The sequence below is a fragment of the Perca fluviatilis genome, chromosome 13 (assembly GCF_010015445.1).
Source record: "Perca fluviatilis chromosome 13, GENO_Pfluv_1.0, whole genome shotgun sequence".
In the NCBI taxonomy this organism is placed as follows: Eukaryota; Metazoa; Chordata; class Actinopteri; order Perciformes; family Percidae; genus Perca; species Perca fluviatilis.
Genome location: NC_053124.1, coordinates 14,609,720 through 14,631,834, shown reverse-complemented (window position 1 = coordinate 14,631,834; position 22,115 = coordinate 14,609,720). Strand labels below are relative to the sequence as shown.

Below are 22,115 nucleotides of genomic sequence, written 5' to 3'. Positions count from 1 at the left end.
GGGTCCCACAGACCCGAACACCACACAAGGGTTAATAACCGATTTCAAGCAATAGTGATATATACTTCTCATTTATTATTGCCTTGAAACAAAAACTACATTTTTGTGGTTTATGATGTTGTCTACAGGTGAATTACTGCAAAGCCTCAAGAGCGAAAGCTTCCTGGTCACATGATCAGTCAGCTGGACTTCAGCACATCCGCCTGACTCGCGCTACTGTTTACAAATCAGCAGACAGCCCGAGAGACACATCAGAATGAGGAGTCCTGCGTGATCTGAACAGGTATCTGGAACACAGTGGGATCCGACAGTGGGTTATGGATTACTATGTGACATTACTTACACTTATATTAGCCTGTGTGTTTTTGTTGTGTGTGTGTGTGTGGGGGAGAGTGTGTTACGAGTTCGTCTCGTGGCTTACAGGCCCGTGCATCGGGTCAGTTGCAACTTGCTAACAGCCAGGCTAACGTCACATTATCTTACCTGCTCCCTGTCATATGTAGTCATATTCAGTCAACATTGATACCTACGGCCTGTCATTGTGCGTTTATTTAACTAGCATAGACTTCATTTAGCATTGTTAGCCCACACAGGATACTAGCTAGCTTAGCTGTTGTTTGGCGTTTTGCCTAGATGCCTGCATCGATAATCCTACTGGTTGTCACCAGACGGACACTGTGTGCGTTTTACGTAAAATTATAGATTACAGACATTGTTAGTGCTGGCTATGAATTATGGCGTCAAAACTGTAAAAACGGTTCCTCTTTATGACAGATTTGCTAGTGTCGTGTCGTGTTGCCTTTAACCCATTTCATCGGGCTGGCCCACCCTGCCTGACAGATTTAGAGATGGGTTCAGGGTAGTGTAGGAGTATGGTAACCGCTAGCATTGCCTACCTACCTGCACGGTTTAATGCAGTTTCACACAACTCTTCACACTTCCAAGAATCCGTTTGGTACAAATATGTGTGCAGGGAAAGTATACAGTAGTTTAAAATTCTGCAGGCTATTTTGGATTAGAGATAAAAGCCTCCTGACTAGAGACAAAAATCAAGGCTGTGTTGTTGACCACTGTCCCATAACTGTAACTAACCTACCTGTTGTGTTGGGAGACAATAGCTGACCTTTACTATACATGTCTGCATTGACAAATATAGTGATAGGAAATACAGTAGGTTGTAGGTCAAGTCAGTGGTGGGGAAATTTGTAATACTCGCTAAACTCGTCTGTTCCTGCAAATTAATGAGTGTTACTGCTTCTGGGTTTCTTCCTTGTTCTTCTTGCACAAGGTCTTCCCCTTGTGCTTTGATTCCCAACCTTTTTGGCTTGTCACTTGTTAGAAGGAAACAATGTGTATTGTGTACTTATGATTACTTGGCACCCGTTGCGTAAGTCATTGAGTTTTCTTTTCGAGACCTGAAGAGGTAAAATCATCCAGCAATTCACAAGAAAAAACGGCAACCATTAAAGTCAGAAAAAATCCTTCTCACGACCCCTTAGATTTGTCTTGTGATTCCTTGTGGAGGTCTAGACCCCCAGGTTTGGAAAAAACTGCTCTGTTTTTTTTTGTATACAGACAGATATCTGTCAGATTTCATCTCTTGTAATGTATTTGGTAATTGAATCAATCAAGATCCAGCAAGTTCACGGTATTTTGCAAGGGTTAAGGTCCCAAGCATGTTTCCAGCAGCCTCTTGTGTAGCATGTGACTGTGAAGGCTGCTGGGCTCTTTCTGTGTGCTGAAGTAGAGGCATGTGAGTTTGTTTAGCTGGGGTGTTTTACTTTGACTAAACTGCAATCTGCCTCTCCCAGTGATGGCTCCTCTCATCGCGTTTGCAGACTCCTATTTGAATATTCATCTTCTAAAGAGCACCTGATTCTCTTTCTGAATCTATTTTACGGCTGCTCTGACAACGGTTCATGGAAATGAAGACTTGTGGACTGGTTCAACTAATGACTAATGTTGTTAGTCAATGCTTAATAATCATTCTCGTTTAAGTATTTCCCAGAGCTGAAAACAAGGCTGCAGCCTGTTTATTTCACTTGGAATTCAGTCAGATGTCTCTAAATGGATATTATGCAGGCACCTCAGCAACACATTTAATACACTTTAATCTGGGTTTAGTTTCAGAATAGTTTAGCCTTTGTGCATTTTAGACCAGTGAGCTTAGAGCAGGCTGAAGCTCTTCTTTGTGTCAGCTCAGCTTGAACGTGGGATATCTAGCATGTGGTTATCCAGCCGATACGTGAACCGAACCTGCTTCTGCATTTTGAAGATCTCAAGTGAATTTGTTAACCGGGCTGCTGTATTGAGGTGAACTGCCTTGCTTTTCAGCTGATCTGTGTCTCCCTAAAGAATGTGATGCTATTCAAGTGGGAAATACAGTAATATTTGTGGCCGCTTTAAGATGTAATGTGTGTTTTAAAAAGGGAAGTGAAATGTTTTTTAGCACACATTGAGGATTATTGAAGGAAGGGGTTTAGAGTGAGGCTATCTGACTTGACTTTGGTATGCTTCCTGTGTGCTTCACACAATCCAAAACATCGGCGTTGCTCCTTTTGAAATCATGCTTGAGGCGATAACTTTGAAAAAGAAAGTGGTTGAGAAATCTAAATGTACAAGATAATATAACTGCTACAGTTCAGATGTAGCTTCGCGGGCTGAGGTTGTAAATCCCAGGAACACATCTTCTACTTCAGAACAGATGGACCCAGTGTTATTTGTCTGCTGATTTATTTATGCATTTCATTATGTATTGATTTGATTATTTCATAAAAGATTCGTTTTTTTAATTATTGAGGTGTCTCCAGTTGCTGTGGATTAAATTATGCAGAAGCTTATTTGCCTTGATTATTATGTAGTAAAGTTAGGATGTCGTTTCAGTTTGACTCTGGGAAGATGTAATAAAGGCAGCAGAAGGCTAAGACAAGACTCGCTTCAGGCACTGTGCTAACATGGCGAGGCCTCGAGTCTTTTACCCGCATCGTCTTTCATTCACTTCACAAAGGCTTACACACACACACACACACACACACACACACACACACACACACACACACACACACACACACACACACACACACACACACACACACACACACACACACACACACACACACACACACACACACACACACACACAAGACATGCCTCCTGAAAGCACAAGGAGCAGCGAGAGATCAGAGGAGGCCTCTTTGTAAAGTTTAGGGTGACTTTTTATTTATTTATTTCTTTTGGAAAGAATGGGCAAATGATGTGTTTGCAGGCATGTGGGGAAAATGTTCCTCAAAATATCTTTTGACACTTTGTGCAATGCAAATATTAGTCAGATAGTGATGATATGAATTTGATATTCTGTGCGAGATGACTACTGTTATATATTGTAGTTGTTGCTCAGGAGGGTTTGATCAGTCTTCCATGCCAATCTTTGTGAAGTGAAACTAAGAAACCAGGCATTATTGGAGATACTTCACAGCATTCCTCTGCCTTTCCTATAGTTGTGGATTAGTTACGATTATTTAATGGGATAATATCCTTTTTATGAGGGAAGGGAGAAAAACCCCTCTGACTTAAGGAGAGCATTGGTCTTTGAGGAGAACAGATGTTTGCTGAAAAAACAGGCACATACATAATGCATATAAAATTATTTCTATTTTGATGGCGTGTGTAGCTGAATTATCGAGCGTTGTCCCATTCATATGGTTAATAGGTTTAAGAGATGCCTTTGTTGTGTTATTTCCACAATTAATTAAGCGAAAGGAAACTTAATGCTCTGTGGAAGCGTGCTGTTCTGTAGGCCTGTGTATTAGGCTAACCATATTCATAAACGTGGAATAAGCCCAAGCCGGATAAAAAAGAAATGGAGGAAGAATTGTTTAACCTAGATAGTGATGTCTCACAGAGAAAGTTAAACTTTTCCCATAGCTGTGATTTTTGGCAGAGGGACGTTGGCTCAGGGTTTACCTGCTTCAAACTATGACAATATTGTCAATCCTAATCCTTTTTTGTCTGCTTCCCAACCGTACAATTTGAGCTAAAATCATAAATTGACACATTTAGCTCTCACAATGCACTGATCTGATGCAACTCTTATTACTTATTAACTCCAATTAATCTTGACAATGTTTTTTGACGATTAATCAACGAATAGTTTTGTAGATTTTTAAATATCAGACTTTAGTGAAAATTTCCCATTCATGATTTCCCCGAGCCTAAGGTAGTATCTTCTTCTCACATGTCTTGCTTTGTCTGACCAATGATCCAAAACAGTAAAGAATCATTTGAGAAGTTGGAACCAAAGACTATTGTGCAGTTTTGCTTGATTAATGACTTAAACAATTAATGGATCGTCAGAATTGTTTCCGATTTTTAATTTTCAGATGATCAACTGATTTTTAGACTCATTGTTCCATCACCGGTAACTGTAAACTAACTATTTAGTTATACAGTAGTACATGAGTGCATAGGTTTTTCTTGCTGCTGCTGCTAGCAAACTTCTGAAATGTTTGCTCTGTTTATTTACGGTATAGGCTAACCAATTCTGGCCTTCTGGACTAGACTGGGGCATGATTGGTTGGTTGAACGTCTGGTTAGATGTCAAGGGGTTGCTGTAGTCTAACAATTAAAAGTTAAAAATTCAGACCTCTTATTAAAAATGACTTTAGAGTAACTTTAGATCTGTTAAAGATTCATAATGATGGTAATTTGATAAATTCAATTTGTCCGGCCCTAATGCATACATAACAATTATTTTCATTATTGAGTAATCTGTTGATTACTTTCTCAATTAACTTATTATTTTTTTCTATAAAATATCAGAAAATGGTGAAAAGTGCTTTTTTTAATTTTCTAGAATCCATGGTGATCTTAAATGTCATTTTTTATCAGTTCAAAATGACAAAAATATTCAGTTTACTATTATGTAAGAAAAGCATCAAATCCTGACATTTCAGATGCTGTAACCAGCATTTAATACTGTCTATGTCTTATGTGAAGACCAATGTGTTGACATCAGAATATGTAATGGATGCATTAATTTGCCTACTTAATGACCTCATTAGCATCACTGCTTATGTTTAATATATCACAGTGAGCGTGGCAGGGCATCAGGCAGCTCAAGTGCTTCATGTTAATTTAAGCCATTCTTCACTGACAGCAAACTCTGTCACTGTTTTATTTTATGCTGCAAAGTTGTGTTGAATGCAAAAGGTGAATAAACACCAACTTCTGTTTGTGATCATCATCAAAGAACCAAACTTACTAGTTAGCCTATTCACTCATGTCTTCATATATACTGTATATCCCAGTTTGATTTTCATAACTGTGGCATAGAGTGAATTAGATGTCAAGCTTTATGCAAATGCTATTCTAAGATATAAAGTAGTGATTTTACCCTCCACTACCCCCCTTGACTCTAGAGCTACATTGTTTTTAAAGGCATCACACAGTAGAAGTCCAGTGGATAGGTAGTACATGACAGTGGTTTTCTTTTACTGCTTCCTGTTTTCTTTGTTTCATTCTTTTAGAGATAACACCTACATTGTTTTTGGCCCGTTAAGAACAATGTTCTTTATTTCCCTGTGCGCTGAAGGTGTATAGTTTCATCATTGTTTCCTCTTCTTCTAGCAGAGTCATCCTTTTCTTCGGAGTCTTGGCTGAGGAGAATCACGAGGCTGTGACAGTAAGTCCAGAGATTTAACCGTTCCACTGCATTTAATGTTAGTAGCAGGGGGACTTCAGTGGTTGCAGTACATCGATTTTGCATGCAACCCTTCATGAAGAGGTCAATTTCAGAATAATACTCCTGCTCAAGAAGATTGAAGCAGAGCAGACGCCTGGCCTGTCAGCACAATCCCTGATCAAAGGTCAGTTTCTCTATCAGTAGATGGTAGTCAGTTTAAAGGGAAGCTGCTGTGCTTTATCATTTGGCGTTTTTGGATTGAGTTTAAAAGTCACGCATAACAGCTACTCAAAGTTTGGCCTGTAGTTTGGGTGGTCTCTAGCAGATCTGCTAGCTGTGCTGTTGCACTAACCTGTCATTTAATTCTGGTTTCTTTTTTCTGGTTTCTCTCTGGTCTCCTTTACTGTCTCCAGGTCCAGCTGGGTAGCGGTCATGCAGCACCCCAATTTCGAGACCCGCCACCCGCTCCAGACAGACGAGCAGCAGGAGACGGGCTTCGACCCGCTCAATAATTTCAACAAGAACCACAACAGTATGTCAACTCTCACAGCAGACTATGATTTTAAACTCTCAAACACAACCTGTGGCAAAGACATTTTAGTGCCTAAACTCAAAATGTACTGGTGTTTCTGTCGTGTTGAGACAGTTCTTCATTTGTTCCTTAATGCCGGGCTCTAATATTTTGTTAAATTGCTTCATAAAAGAATTACCTGTCAGTATATAAACCTACTCTTACATTCAGAGAAGTGACCAGTAGGAGACATAGAGTAGGAGAGAGAGTCACAATAACTTCTAGGTAGAAGGAGATGATTTAAAAAAAAAAAAAGAAAAAGAAAGAAATGTGGAGCTCACTGCGAAGTGTGAGTCACAGACGTGGCAGGCGACGCCCCCGGGCTGAGGGTGTTTTTGTGTTTTTATGTTTACGTGTGAGAGAGAGAAGATGTTGGGGGCTGGCATGTTGTGGAACTGATGAATATTCATGCTGAATGTCCCTGTGGAATGATCTACTCCTGTAACTAATGTTGATAGACAGCTCTCTGAGTTGAATGCATGTTCACCTGCAGGCCAAATTAGACTTATTACCGCCAATAAAGACAAAGAGGAGTATGGTGCTCTACACTACTCTCTGACGTCACTTTCTCCGCTTCTGGCCCCTTTTTGCTACACTACATGACTAGAGAAAGAAGCCCAAAAATAACTGATGCATCATTTGGAAGCAGTAAATAGGCCAGTTCCTTTTATTATAGTAATTGTCAAAGGTTATGTTTTTGTTTATTAAGCTTTAAGTGTGTGTGTGTGTGTGTGTGTGTGTGTGTGTGTGTGTGTGTGTGTGTGTGTGTGTGTGTGTGTGTGTGTGTGTGTGTGTGTGTGTGTGTGTGTGTGTGTGTGTGTGTGTGTGTGTGTGTGTGTGTGCGCTTTAACAGGAGGATCTCTTGACAGCAGCACTAACTCACAGTCTCAGTCAACCTTCCTCTCATACAGGTGAGTGTTTCCAGCATTTTCTTGTGTGGGTGTACCATAAACTCTTGGCCCAACTCATTGCTCCAGCCTCCTGGTCTACTGCTGGATGACAAATTAGATGCAATACCGTGCCCAATTTGGGTTGAAAAGCTCATAAATCTCCTTGTCCTCTGCCTCCCTTCCCCTGCACAGGAAAGAATGGGACGACTTGTTCCTCAACAGTAATTACCTGGCCAGGATCCGGCAGGCGGGCATCAACGGTCGCCTGAGGAGCAGCCGCTTTCGGAGCGTATGCTGGAAGGTAACTGCCAAGTGGATCAAGCAGTCCTATCGAGTTTGATTAAAGTGGCTTTGGCAGTTTCCCTGGCGTAGAAAAAGACAGCCGTTCTGGCAGCTCACAAACCTTCTTTGCTGGAAACAGCGGCCTAGAGTTTAGTTTTGACAGTGTCAATTGTGGGCAATGGGCATGTTGACGACTTTTGAGAGCATGCGCTAACCTGTGTGCTGGCTGTCTGCAGTTGTACCTGGAGGCTCTTCCAGAAGACAAGGGTCAGTGGATCAACAAGACCAATGAGCTCCGGGCCCAGTATGAGAAGATCAAAGAGACGGTGAGAGCGCCTCTGTGTGGCCGTTTCCCTCTGCATGATGTGAAAATGGTTATACAGTCATCCAAAGTTGCAGTAGCTTTCTGCAGCAATGTGTGGAGCATTATGTCTCTCATTATAATCTTAATACATTATATTATTAATTACATTAAAAGGAACTATTCACTGTTTCAACTACCACAGACATTTAAAACGTAATAGAACTTATACCCGCCTACAGTATATGTTGCTATAGTTGAGGGAACCCCAGTTATAATACGGTCATGCATTTTTGGCAGTGCAGCCCTTTAGGAATTAATTGATCGCTGATCTGTGAATGTTATTGACGTCTTTGTGGTGTGTTTTTCTTTTTTGTCACAGCACATCACTAACCCTCGCAAGGCTGCAGGCCAACAGGACCTGATGGTCAACAACCCCCTGTCCCAGGATGAAGGGGTGAGTGTGTGTGTGTGTGTGTGGTGTCGGTCTTCTTTTCTTTGTTAGTCAGTTACTTCATATTTGCATACAAAATGTGACCCTAATGCATTCCCTACAGACTGTGTTGTTGCAATAATTACAGACTATTTCAGTGATTCATTAACAGATTTTTTTTAAAGTAATTATGAAGCCATTGAATTGATGTTAAATTAGGCACTTAATAAAGTGTTTAAAAATATTCCAAAACTAATTCAGTTTTTTTTCTTTCTAACATTTATTTTTCATCTCCCAATTAATTCGCCTGCTGCTTTACCACTTATAGGTTCTGAATTTGGTGATGACATGGACTCAAACAGCCACACTGATAATAACCGAGAGTAAACAAGAGCTGTTATTGGCCATCTAGGGAAGTGGGGAGGTTTCCTGGAAAGGAATATGTAATTTGCTACTAATTATAGAGAAAATACAGACAAAGTGCAATTGGTACTCTTCCTGTTGATTTCAAATGAATTGCTAAGTGTAAGTATTGTAGTCAGGACACAGCAGGTTAGCTAAACATGAAAAATGTAAAACTGTCTACAGGCAAGGATACAATTCAAATTATGTGAAGAATAGAGTGTCCAAGAATGAATTAATAAATTAAAAAAATATATATATATAAATAAATAAACAAACTCAACACAGTAAGTAGCTACTAATTGTATAGAAAATAGTTATTTTGAAATGAACTCTTGATGCACAAAAGGCAACTGAATTAAACCAAAGTGTCTGGTCTGTAATTAGCATGTTGTCATTTATTAAACAATCAACATCAGTAAGTTACTGCTTTGAAAAGTTGTGGAAATAGCTTTTTAAAATGTTGGTTTTGGAAAGGCAGTTTGATCCATCTACCCTCTATTGATGGATTTTTCCAGTCACCATTTCTAATTATTGTCGTGTCACATTGGCTCCTTTAATCCTCCAGGTTTCTGAATATTGTTTGTCCATCTTATTTTTTTCCTCTACTGTCCAGAGCCTGTGGAACAAGTTCTTCCAAGATAAGGAGCTGAAGGGGATGATCAAACAGGACGTGTTGAGAACGTCAGTATCATTTTTTTTTCATACCCAATACCTGAAAGCTTTGTGATGTCAACATGAGGTTAACAATTCCTTTTATTTTTTGCGCAAGGTTCCCCGAGATTCGTTACTTCCAGGATGACGACGTGAGGACCAAGCTGACAGACATTCTCTTCTGTTATGCCAGAGAAAATGAACAGTTACTGTATAAACAGGTAGGATTGACACATTGTCCCAACAGCTCATTCACAGAGCTTAAATGTAAAAGTCAGACATGTTTAGTTTCTCTTAAAGGTCCTTGAAAATGGGTTCTTTTGATGTCTCTGTGTGTGTGTGTGTGTGTGTGTGTGTGTGTGTGTGTGTGTGTGTGTGTGTGTGTGTGTGTGTGTGTGTGTGTGTGTGTGTGTGTGTGTGTGTGTGTGTGTGTGTGTGTGTGTGTGTGTGTGTGTGTGTGTGTGTGTGTGTGTGTGTGTGTGTGTGTGTGTGCGTTACGCTCAGACAAAAGAACAAAATGCCTTTGTAACCTAATCATTATCAGTGTCTGTAACAAGTGCCAGCGACTGAATAGACGGCCAGTACAGCATCTTTTTTGCAAAGTGGAAGTGACACATGGCCGGGCAGTGGCTAACAATATCTAAATTAAACCTGTCATCACAGATTAGAAACCTCGTGCATCACTATTAAAGAAAGACTGATCACAAATGAACCATCCTTTCCCTCTCCACTACCCTTTAACGTCTTCCACTCTCTTCTTCTCTGTCTGTAGGGGATGCACGAGTTGCTAGCTCCCATAGTGTTTGTGCTACACTGTGACCATCAAGCCTTCCAGCATGCCAGCGAGACGGCCAGCCCCAGGTCAGTTCCTCATAGCCTAATATAAACTAATTCTTTCACCTTTTTAGTTGCCATAAACACCTTTTTAGACCTGCATTTGCTTCCAAAGCCTGTGCTCTAGTCAGAAGACAAAAATATTTCTGCATCTATTTGGAGAAAGATCAAATTTTCTTTTTCTACAGTGAGGAGATGAAGTGTCTGTTGAACCCAGCGTATCTTGAGCACGATGCCTAGTGAGTACACTCCTAATATCAGACAAATAACCAGTCTTCATATTCAGAAATTTCGTAACTTTTCTAATAACTGGAATTGGTTTATGTCTGTCTCCATCTCACAATATGTTCTCCGTCTTTGTTTGCTCATTACACACACCTCTATCTATAGTGCCTTGTTCTCACAGCTGATGGAGACAGCAGAGCCGTGGTTCTCCAGCTATGAGAGGGAAGTGAGAAAGGTCAGTTTGATCTGAAGATCTGCTTTTGACGTTGTAATTACAGTAATTGATTGTGCATTGTAAAACAATATTGGCTGATTGCGCTATAATGACTCCACAGAAGACATGACATTATACCTGGTATGCTAACGAAAGGATTTTAACACTAAGGATTAATCCTCAAAATGTCATTGCCAGTTGATTTGACGAGACCTGTGGTTACTAGGGTAACGGCAAGTGCGATAAATGCTACAGCATGCTCGGATCAGCAGGTCACAGTGAAGAGCTGGTTGTAGAGAAACTGGGAGTGTGTGACTGCTGCGTCCTGTTTAATTACTCCCTGCAATATTGAAAACTGATTCACTGCCAAAAATAGTGCCAGAAATGACTATTGTCTTGTTTTGTAAACACATTTTTGATGAATGATCGTGGTTACAACTGCATTGCGTTTCCTGTGACTGCTTCACAATAAAAGCCCTCTCATGTTTTGCCAGTTGCCCTTTTAATTTGAACTAGCTGCAGCAGGAAATGTTGGGTTTGTGTTAGCAGTAACCTGTAACAGGTTTGATATGCCTATAGGAGAGTGAACAGTAAACATTACATTTCCTTTGAATCCTTTATTCTCACTGTAGGTAGGTAATTTGAATCCAGGATGGGAATAGCAGATTCCACCACCAACAATCTAAATTACTATACAGTGAGGTGATAACAGAATGTAAATATATTGAGTGGCTGTTGCTTATTTATATGCTGACTATATATAGTAAAAATGGGGATTGATTTCATAAAAATGACACAAAACGGGTTTATAACTAATAAATGTTTCAATATCTAAATAGAACAAACTGCACATTTAGGCTTAAAATAAACTTTGGTTCAAAATCCGACAATTTTATGCACACCTAAAAAGAAACTCTGTATTTGTCACTATTGCCCCATTTTAACATATCCAGTAAATGTTGATCATATGGACATAGATGCTGTTCATGACTGTTTGTTTATATAATGATATGCTAACTACATAATGATCTACTGTTCCAGGGTAAGGAAGAGATGCTGACCAGCATCCCGTTTGCACGGCCCCAGGACGCGGGGCCATCTGTTGCCATAGTGACCAAAGTCAACCGCATCCAGGACCAGCTGGTGAAGAAGCACGACGTTGAACTGCACATGCACGTCAACCGGCTGGAGATTGCCCCGCAAATCTACGGCATGTCAGTATTTACACCTGTAGCTCAGTGCATCTGATACTTTGACCCTCAGCTGTAAACAAATGCAGTTACCCTCTTTTTCTCTCTCTGTCCCTTTGTCTTGCAGCCGGTGGGTACGTCTGCTGTTCGGCCGCGAGTTCCCACTCCAGGACCTGCTGGTGGTGTGGGATGCCCTGTTTGCTGACAGCATCACTCTAGACCTGGTGGACTACATCTTTGTGGCCATGCTGCTCTACATCCGAGATGCTCGTATGCGGCATTTATTTCTGGAATAATCCAATAACGCCATGTGTTGTCTTTGTAGCATGTCATATTCATAAGAAACTCTTAACTGGAAGAATGTGATTTGCTCCACATCATTTAATCAGATGGGGTCATATTGCTTTAAATAGAATACAGTAGCTCTTTGCTGCCATACAGGCGAGATGGGGGTTTAAGATCTAATGTCGGCAAACACAGTGCCTCCTTACGTGTCTTTAAGTAAGACATTAAATCCCTGTTGCTGTAGAACTGTTGCCAAGGAACCAAATACATACAGCATTTAAGAAGACTTTACAATCAATGTGCACATTCATCGTCATGTCCAAGTATACTTTTAAAAGGAAAACTGAAATACAAAGTTCTAAGTTGCAAACACTGAACACAAAAGACAAAGTGATATTGTTAATCAGTAGCACTGTAGTGCTGTTACAGCTATACTGTAAGTGTCCTGGGCACAAAGAGGAAGCTGTTCATCAGAGAGGTGTTTTTCTGAAGGGTACCCTGAAGGTAGAAGTTTCATGGTGTTAGCGCTAAACTGTTTTTTTCATTTGAAACTATTTGTAAAAGCATATTCTATCATGTCTAAGGAAGCCATATTGCATTATAATACATGAGTGTCCATTTAGCATGTTTAAGCAAGACTGAATGCTCAGTCTTGCTTGAGTTTTTTTCTTGTCTTTTTTTTTTTTTTTTTTTTTTTACTAATACTGCCTAATTCTGAAATGTGACACACTGCTAATGCAATAGCGTACTATATTTGAATGAATTCTGAGGTTAGATTTCTAACTGCATTTGTTGCTCTGTCTGTTTCAGTCATTGCTAGTAACTTCCAGACTTGCCTTGGCCTGCTAATGCACTACCCTCCATTAGGAGACATCAACTCCCTGCTGCAAAAGGCTCTTTTCCTCCGAGATCCCAAAGTAAGCAAACAACCACACTTGCAAAAGTAATTGGACGATTATTGTCATTACTGTACATGTTGATTTTGTTTCCAAGAACAGAAGCTGTATGGTTTAGTAGTAGTGTTTGTTACTCTTCAATTTCCCTGGAAAACCCTGTTGTGGTATATTAAGCACTTTCATTATGTCTGACCGGTCACAAGTTAAAATGGAGAAGAGAAAGTGAGAATTATTCAGTTCTGAGGAGATACTGTGCTAACAGAATAATTACCTCCCACCAAGGAGGTTATGTTTTGGGCTTGGTTTGTTTGTTTGTCTGTCTGTCAGCCAGCAGGATTACGGAAAAAACTGCTTGCCTGATTTTCATTAAACTTAGTAGAAGGGTGTAGCATGGGCCAAAGAAGAATCCATTCATTTTTGGAGCAGATCCGAATCACGGGGCAGATACACAAAGTTTTTTCACTTTGGTTAACATGGCGAAATAGGGTCTATGTACTGCATTCGTGTTGTCAGAATTATTGGGAAAATTAGATCCCGACTGGGAAAATTCACATTTTGAGATAGCGCATGCTTTGGCCAATGTCTGCTCTCTTTGAGTGCCCTTCTAGTTTCTCTTGTTTTTTTTGCAGAGATGCGAGAAGATTTGCAGAAGTGAAACACTTGCCTACACACAAAACACTGGGCTGGAATCCTCGAACAACATCGTGTACTGTAGACTAATAGCACTGTGGGAAAAAATGCTTAGGTGTAAGACGTGAAGTTAAAATTGGCTGCAAATGTTTCAGTTCCTCACACTTCAGTTGTTAAATATTTATGATGTTAAGCCCCTTACTGTAAATACATGAAGCACAGGTGCGGTCAATGAACCAGTTAATAAGAAAGAGGAAGTTGTACAGATGCATACTGTACATGTTTAATGCCTCTATATACTGTATGTAATGCACAAATAAAGCTTTCTAAATCCTATTAAGACCTGCAACATTTAAGAAAGATCTGAGAAAAAGATATGAGAGCTCAAGGTTGGCACAGTCACACATCACTAATAAAAAACACTTTCTGCAAGATGAGTTTGAAATATCACAACACAGCTACCTAAAAAAAAATGTTTTCATCACATACATTGGTATGGGTCTAGTGGTAAAACAGACCAAACATTAAACCCCTGTTGTTGTCAAGTCCACAAAACATATACATCTATTTACACTCTTGTTAAAGAGGGTCTATCAACATTGATATATGACCCACTCAGTGCGTTAAAAGGTCTGGCAATGCGCTGGCAATACTGACCCTGATTTGGGCACACAAAAGACTAAAGGTGGTACAAACAGGATACATTTGTCAGAATAAGATTTGATTTTGACTCCAAATACTGCAGGGTTGGATCGAGCCAGCTAGAAGGATTAATTCTTGCCACAAATTGCATATACGATTTAGTGGCTTCATTTTCAAAATCCTCACGTCTAATACGGTTTTGTTATGGGTGCATAAATTGGCTTTTTGATATCAGCTAGTCTTTTTGCCCTCTGTTTTTTGTGCAGGTATGTTTTTCAGTCAACCACAATCATGAATTTGAACACACTGAAAAATTGTGAAATAGCCCATTGTTAAAGGGGAAAGTGAGTGATCATTAGGAAATGTTATTGCCTAATTATACTAGCTAGCTATGCTATGTATTCAGAATCTAGCAGAGTAAATGAAGGTTGGCCTCATATCTTGCAGCCGTCAATATATTTTTCCTGTTTCATTGTTGCTCTCTCTCTTTCCCAGTCACACACGCACTACGTTGGAGGCCCTGTTTTCTGTCAGTCTCTCTTACACCTCTCTTTACACACAGCAAAATCACATGCTTCCCTTTACCTTTTTATATAAAAACCAGTTGTTGATGTGTATGTACGTTAACTCAGACATGTTTTTGACCTTGGCTAACATCTCACTGTCCCGGTACAAACTATCTTCTGTTCCTCCTCCAAATTCACTGACCCGTACACTCAAACACAACAACTCAACCACACCCCTGTCTGCTACTCTCCTGGGATGAAAAATCCAGGAAGGTGCTGATCCAACGTGACAGTGTTTCCCCCAGGTGAACAACCCTGTCACAGCACGTCCACATCATAGTTACACCTGGGGGTGCTAGGGAGGGGGGGCGGTCATCCCTAATGACAGTGAGGTGAGGGGGGAGCAGAAAAGATGCTCGCTGCTCATATGTACTGACTCAGAAACATCAAGGCACGTGCATTTGCGTGTTGACGTAGTCATGCATGCACACATAGTGTGAGAAATGCACAGATTTTAGGTTGACATGTTCACTCTGTTTATCATGCACAGCAGACATGTTTTCTGACTTGTAAATTTGCAAGCCAAAAAAAGTTTATTCTGTCTCTCCCTTTTGTAGAACTATCCACGACCTGTCAACTACCAGTTCCAGCAGAACCTGGATTACTACAAAACGAGGGGAGCTGACTTGATGAACAGGACACGGTAAAGACACACACACACACACACACACACACACACACACACACACACACACACACACACACACACACACACACACACACACACACACACACACACACACACACACACACACACACACACACACACACCTGTTCTTCTCTCTAAGATCAAAAGTCAGGGTACCCCTTTAAATTGTCCACTTTTATCTGAAAGTATTTTGGATGAAGTAAAATGTTTGTAGTTTCATCCTTCACAGACATCGGAGGTGTTTCTTTTTCTTGAATTCACAGCAGACTTCAATATTCAGCACTTTTCACATCAAAACCAGTGACAAAACCTGTCACCAGCTGTGTCACAGTTAGCAACATGTTTTTAGAAATGTTATGTTACAAACCGGTGTATATTTTTGCCAATTTATGGCTTAATACACTGATCCAACTGCTTCTACAACTAGTACAACAGTTGTAGCGTTGATTTGCACGTAATGACTAGCCTGAAGAATCTGCCTTGAGCTTGTTCGTTAGTTTAAATTTTGAATTCCTCTTGTAGTTGTAGTCCTCTTGAATGTTTCTGATGCACGTCACTCAGTTTCTTTGTCAATAAAGAACACCATTCTCAAGGTACTTAGGTCATGCCACCCAATGTTGGACTGGCTTCCATTTCATTGCAGCATGAAAATCATATTACAGAGGTTCAAAATGTGCATGATATTGGCAGTCCATCTCAGTGAACACTTTGAGGTCTTTCTTTTATTTTTTATGTCAAAGCTGTATTTGCAAAGTGTTGTGCACAAAGCATTCAGTTGCAAGTAGGAACTGCTTTGAAAATTGGTCTTGTTACCACAAACAAGAACAGAACTCTTCTTGACATTCAAGACTTGAGAGTACCAGAGGTTTGACATTTTTTCAGTGATGGAAACTATTCACACAAGTTTCAAGTTTCTGCAAGTTGAGCTTTATTCTGTACAGAAATAAAATGGAAATCGTGGGTTGCTTGCAAGGTAGGAAATTAATCTAAACACTAAAAGTGTGTTTTGGAAAAAGGAAGGCAGTCCCAAGTATCCACCATTTGTTCAATCTGTAGGCTTTTTTCCTCCCAGTTTTATTTTAATTTTTTTACCTCAAGGTAATTTTGTCTTTCCAGCTCTGGTTCCAGTACAAAACCCGCCCCCCTCAACATCAACAAGGTCTCCAGCAGCCTCCTGAGCTTCGGCAGGAAGCTCATCGCTCCGGCAATATCGGGCGGGTCCGGCAGCATCTCGCCAATCAACAGCGAGGTACACTCCTCCTCATCAACTTCCCACGCATCGGCGGCCTCGCCCACCCTGCCTCACCCGCTGGCTGAGCCTCCGTCAGGCCACGCCGTGCCGCAGAGCCAGAGCCACGCACAGTCTCAGCACTACCGCCTGCTCAAGTCCGAGAGCATGCCTGTCCAACTGAGCAAAGGTGAGCAACAGGACACACACATTTACCTTGTTGGCTGTTAAATGACTGGTGAATTGGCAGCATGTACGGATTATCTAAATTTCTGCAAAATTGTTTTGGTATGTGTGGGTGTGGCAGCATCAGCTTTCACTCTCCTGTCTGTTAGATGTAGTTTCAGGTGGAGTGTCTCAGGTATCTCTCCCAGCTCAGACTCACACTGACACACAAGGTAACTGCTACCATGGCAACCGCTTGTGTGACACCCCCCCCCACCCCCCCTCCTATTTGTCAATGCTCATGTCGCTGCCTTTGCATGTCTGCACACAGCATTTCATGCAGTATTCCTGCTGCTTAATTAGAAGCTATTTAGGTACACGCTGCAGTAAATGGACATCAGTGCCCACAGCATGTAATGGAAACCTTTGACCAGCAGAGGGAGATCACAGCTTGCCACATCCCTTGAAATTACACTGATGGCGTACACATCATGGATCACTTGTGGCATCTGCTGTCGGCATTGCTTTGATCATGTGCTCATGAACGTGGTGCGTGTGTGTGCTTCATGTCTATGTCCCAGTGGATGTAAATGTTGTTATGTGTCATGTGTTTGCAAGTTTTCTTTGCCTTTACAAAGACAAATGCAGAGAAACATGGTTTCCTCTTGCCCTTTTATGGAGACTTTGAATCATTTTTAATTATAATAAAGTGATAAATATAACAAACTATTTTTAATTGATTAAATTAATTTACATATACAGTAACGAACATCATTCACAGAGCAGCAGGAGCTCTGATTGGTCTGTCTCTACACATGCCAACATAAAACAGCCGGCCAACCGGAGCTCCTGCTGATGCTCTGTTGGTTGAAGCTTAATGTTAAGTGGGCAAACGGCTTTTTTTTTTTTTTTTTTCTTCACAAAATCAAAACTGTAAGAAGCAGGTGAACGTAAAAGTCATTGCAAAAAGTGAGTTTAAAACGTTAAATTAATTTAACTATTCCATTTTAAAATGTAACTATTAATGCATAATATAAATACAAATGTAATTGATCAATTTATTCTTGGTTTTTTATATTAAACAATGTTTTGATTATAATTTTAAAAGTCTGTAATAATTCCAATTATTACACGCTCGAGGCTTCATATGCTTGTGGTGCTCGTCTACTCCTTAATTTAAACATTTTATAATAAACGAAGCATAACCTCTCATTATTTTTTAGATATATAGACATGTATATCTATATAGTATTCTGCCTCTTCTTTTAGCCTTCCCAAACAACAGTTTTATGTGAGAAAAAAATCTTAAGTCAGCATCCACTTAATAACATTTTTCAAGCTTTTTTTTTTTTACTGCATCTCCATCAGCAGAGGCCAGTAGGTGAACCTTGAACTGAAATGATTTTATGAGACCTACTGATCCCAAGGTCAGGAATTACCGGCCATGCTTTAGCAATATAACACTGTCGTAAAGGCGTGTAAGATTTTAGAATATCCTATTATTATATTTTCAATTTGTAAATTTTGCACATTCGTATTGTGTTAATATTTAGTCCTCTGTCCTATCTCCTTCTGACCCTTTTTCAGGCCAAAGGTCCAGGACAGTCAGCTCCTCTCCCAGCATAGAAAGCCTCTCAGGTGGGCGGGCTCAGTCTGCCGCCTCCCCGCCTTTTCCCCCCTCCAGAGGGAGTGATGTCAGCACTTCATCTCCGCCCCTCTCTGCCACCAAGAAAGACTCTTTCTTCAACATCACTCGCTCTCGCTCCCACAGCAAGACCATGGGCAAGAAAGAGTCGGTGAGCGGTTTGCTCTGTTCTTGTAAACTTCCTTTATTTCACTGACAGACTTGTCCCATGTCTTTGTGTCTGACTTATTCTCTTAACTCTCCCTCTTTGTCATTTCTTTCATCTTCTCTCACAGTTACAACCCTAACCCAACCCTTTTTTTTATTTTTTCAGCCCTCTACTTACCAAGCGTTCTCCTTTTTGTTCCCCTCTGCTTCTTATTGTCTGTTTCTGACCTGTGTTGAACAGGAGGAGGACCTGGAAGCCCAGGTATCGTTCCTGCAGGGCCAGATCAACGACCTGGAGGCCATGAGCAAATACTGTGCCAGGATGATGAACGCTCACATCTGTGAGTACAGCCACAAGAAATATGCACCAGCAACAGATGGTCAAATCTCCATGTTCATTTTCAGCATCTAAAACCTGAAACATCGGTTCAAATACTAGCGGTCTTGAATGTTGTTCCTTTTTTTTTTTTTTTAAAGAAGACGTTAGTACGATACAAATTATGTGTTAGTGTCTGAAATAAACAAATCCAGCATTTTATTTATTTTAAATATATTTGTTTGTGTGGAAATTGGATTAAATGGATACATGCTTTATTGTCATTTGTGCTTAAATTAATTATTTAATTTCAGCGTAATATATTCATTGTTTTTCTGTTCATTTCACTTAATTATAGTTTTCTTTTGACCTTTTTATAGATGTTGTTATTATAGATGTTTTTTTTTTTTATTTTAGGCCATTTTAAGTGTTTTTATCCATCTTACACATTGCATTTGAAACAAAATATTAGTGCACATGCTTTGGACACCACAGATTGTGGAAACTTTGATGCTACTACAAAATGCATACAGTTTTAGACTCAAAAAAGTACATTAGGTACAAACAGGGACATTTTGGGAAGCAAGCTCTAGATTTTAAAACACATTTCCAATTTGTTAATATAATTTATTCAACTGATTAGGGAATTTTGTAGCTGGTGGTATAGCTTGAGTGGGTGACTGCTTATTATATCTCTACAGGTAAAATCCAGGAAGTGATTCTCCAAGAGCACCTGGAGAAAGAGGATGAGGTCCTGGTGTCACTGGCTGGACTCAAACAAGTGAGTCTTGAGTTGTTTTTTTGTAATTATACTCTGTATACATGTGCTTGTTCTCTGTGTGTCTCTCTAACACTTGACGTATCCCCCCCCCCATCCTGTCAGGTCAAAGACATCCTTAAGGGGGCGCTGCGCTTCAACCAAAGCCAGCTGGAGGCCGAGGAGAACGAGGAAATCTCCATCGCTGACGATCACTACACCATCACGGCAGCCGCTGAAACTGCGCTGAGCGCCAGCAATGACAACATCAGGCGGAGCCAGGACTCTGATCAGGACGGGAGCGTGAGCACGGATGAGAAAGAGGAGGAGCAGGCGATGACCCCACCTGAGCAACAGGTTAATTGTTGATCGGTCCTCTTTTGGGCTGCTGGAATTAGAGCTCTGCACTTTCAGCACCTGTATTGGTATTAACTACTCGGTTAAGACCGACGGTATTAACTCTCGGTTCAGACAGGATTAGTTTTCAGTTGTTTGGTCTAATTGTTTGACCTTTTGATCCAGTGTTCAGTACCTTTTTTAAATCCCATCATTTTCGTGCCAACAAACTGTACCCTGTGTGCAAAAATGATCCAGTGTTTTCACGAGAATGGTATTCTTTGCAGAATTGGGCCCCTAAAGCTGTCCCATTTGAGAATGAATCAAACCCAGAATTATGCTGCATTATACAGCAACTGTTAAATCACATGTTCCCTGGAGTCCGATGTTTGTTGCATTTGAATACATTGGGCTTCAGGGGCCAAACAAGCAGCAGTGAGTGGTTATACAGCCTTGGTTTATGTACACACCTTCTACCTCCACTAATTGCACTATAGAGAAGTTAATAAGAAAGTAAACAATTTCACGTAAGACGGCGGAATCTTTGCTTACACAAGAAAAAGACACAGACACGACCCTCACCATCTCTCGTGTGCAGGTGGCGTCTTCCCTCGGCTCCGAGGGTAAGAACTGGGACGACTACATCCTCGTGTGCCAGGATGGAGACCTGGTGGCCGCCGAGGGAGGGGGAGGAGGAGGAGGAAGGGCTGCAGCCGAGCGCACCCCTCCCATCAGGCGAGGGCGCGGCTTGGTGCGAATGGAGCCCGAGGGTGCGGCTGGGACCTTCCATGACCCCCTGATGGCAGGCACCACCTCGGGCTCTTCCAGCCCAGATGAGGGCTCCACCCACAGCAAGGACTCTGACTTCACCATCGTCAACCCAAACGAACTGTGAACCAGCCAATCGCCCCGTCCCTCTGCTTCTCTTATACCTGTATCCTATCCCGTTCAGAGGAGAAGATCAAACAAAACAAAAAAACTGACTTGTGATCAGAGGGTGGAATCTGCAGTTTTTAGTGGAGCACCGCCGGAGCTGCTGACGGCAAAAAAATGTTATTAAAAATTGCACATGTGGACTGTGACACTTTCAGTCACAAATACCTTATACCTTATGTCTCTTTACCTGTCATCTGTGCCACTTCAGTCCAGTTTAAGCTGATGCTGTATGCTATCTCATTTACCTAATGCCTGTCTCCTCATTATGCTGGTTCCTGTCACTCATGATATTTAACTGTAGCGCCCTGCTCCACACAAAGAGTGCGCCATTGAACTGCTTACCCTGTCACTACATGATTACTCTGAAGAGTTGGACCTTAAACTGCAAATTCTTTCCCGAGCTTACTGTAATGATCAGGAGTGCAATACTCTGATTCTTCAGGCCATGCCTCAGCTCGTGTTATGCCTGTATGTCTATGTTCTGACAGAGGAAGCTCTCTTCTCTGATACTCAAAGGAAAGAAGGATGATGTCCTCATGCCAGTTTTCGAGGGCAGCTTTCTCCCCCTCCTAAACCAGTGCCTCTGACCATTATTATTCTCTCAACCAAACAAAACCTGACTCTGTGATCTTATTCTTTTTGTTAGTGTTCTTTTTTTAATTTTTAAGAAAATATTTTTAATCCTTAGTTTAGTTTCCTTGATAAAAATTATTAAATTATGGAGTAAGTCTTTTTTTCCCTTTTTTTTTTTTTTTTTTAAGTGATTCCAATGTGGACATTTTAATGTGGTAATTGACCGTTTATATTTCTCATATTACAACGGAGTTGTTCTCGTGTCCTGTGGAAACCATGTAAAGCAGCGCACAAAGAATGTCCCTCTAGCTGCCCGTTCAATTTAATTAACTCAAGACCAATAAAACTATGTCGCTCTTGCTACACACTGAAGTTATTGTGCCTTTTTGGGAATACTGTGCTTGCTTTTAAGACAATGTAAACTTCTGATTTCACTGTTGACCTTGGAAACAGCATTTGAGGAAAATCTCTCAACCGCTTCAATTCAGTAGCTGTTCTGGAGCTTTCGATCATATCACATGATCTTCATCAGTAGATGGAGCGGTCATGTTCAAAGCTCCCGAATAGCTACAAAATTGGATCTCATGGTGAGATCGTAGACTGTATATCTATGGGTGAGATTGTTTTTAGTTGAAGTAATTAACTATAAAACATGCCGTTAAACATAC

General features: G+C 40.7%; 1 protein-coding gene across 6 annotated transcripts; it reads left to right on the top strand.

Annotated features, from left to right (window-relative positions):
• Positions 1-182: 182 nt before the first annotated feature.
• Positions 183-21,812, top strand: tbc1d5 (TBC1 domain family, member 5). 6 transcript variants are annotated; one of them, XM_039819356.1, is made up of 23 exons: positions 183-283; positions 5,626-5,680; positions 6,094-6,212; positions 7,105-7,162; positions 7,334-7,442; positions 7,660-7,749; positions 8,107-8,181; positions 9,176-9,243; positions 9,332-9,434; positions 9,986-10,074; positions 10,236-10,286; positions 10,438-10,507; positions 11,528-11,700; positions 11,804-11,946; positions 12,772-12,878; positions 15,253-15,338; positions 16,461-16,762; positions 16,908-16,970; positions 18,325-18,533; positions 18,771-18,870; positions 19,547-19,626; positions 19,729-19,959; positions 20,537-21,812. In XM_039819356.1, the coding sequence occupies exons 3-23, from the start codon at positions 6,113-6,115 to the stop codon at positions 20,831-20,833; spliced, it is 2,604 nt and encodes an 867-aa protein (XP_039675290.1). In that variant the 5' UTR covers positions 183-283; positions 5,626-5,680; positions 6,094-6,112; the 3' UTR covers positions 20,834-21,812. The 6 variants fall into 6 exon arrangements, with proteins under 6 accessions (XP_039675290.1, XP_039675292.1, XP_039675293.1 ...); XM_039819358.1 differs by having other exon boundaries at positions 6,074-6,212; XM_039819359.1 differs by having other exon boundaries at positions 6,063-6,212.
• The last annotated feature ends 303 nt before the right edge of the window (positions 21,813-22,115 follow it).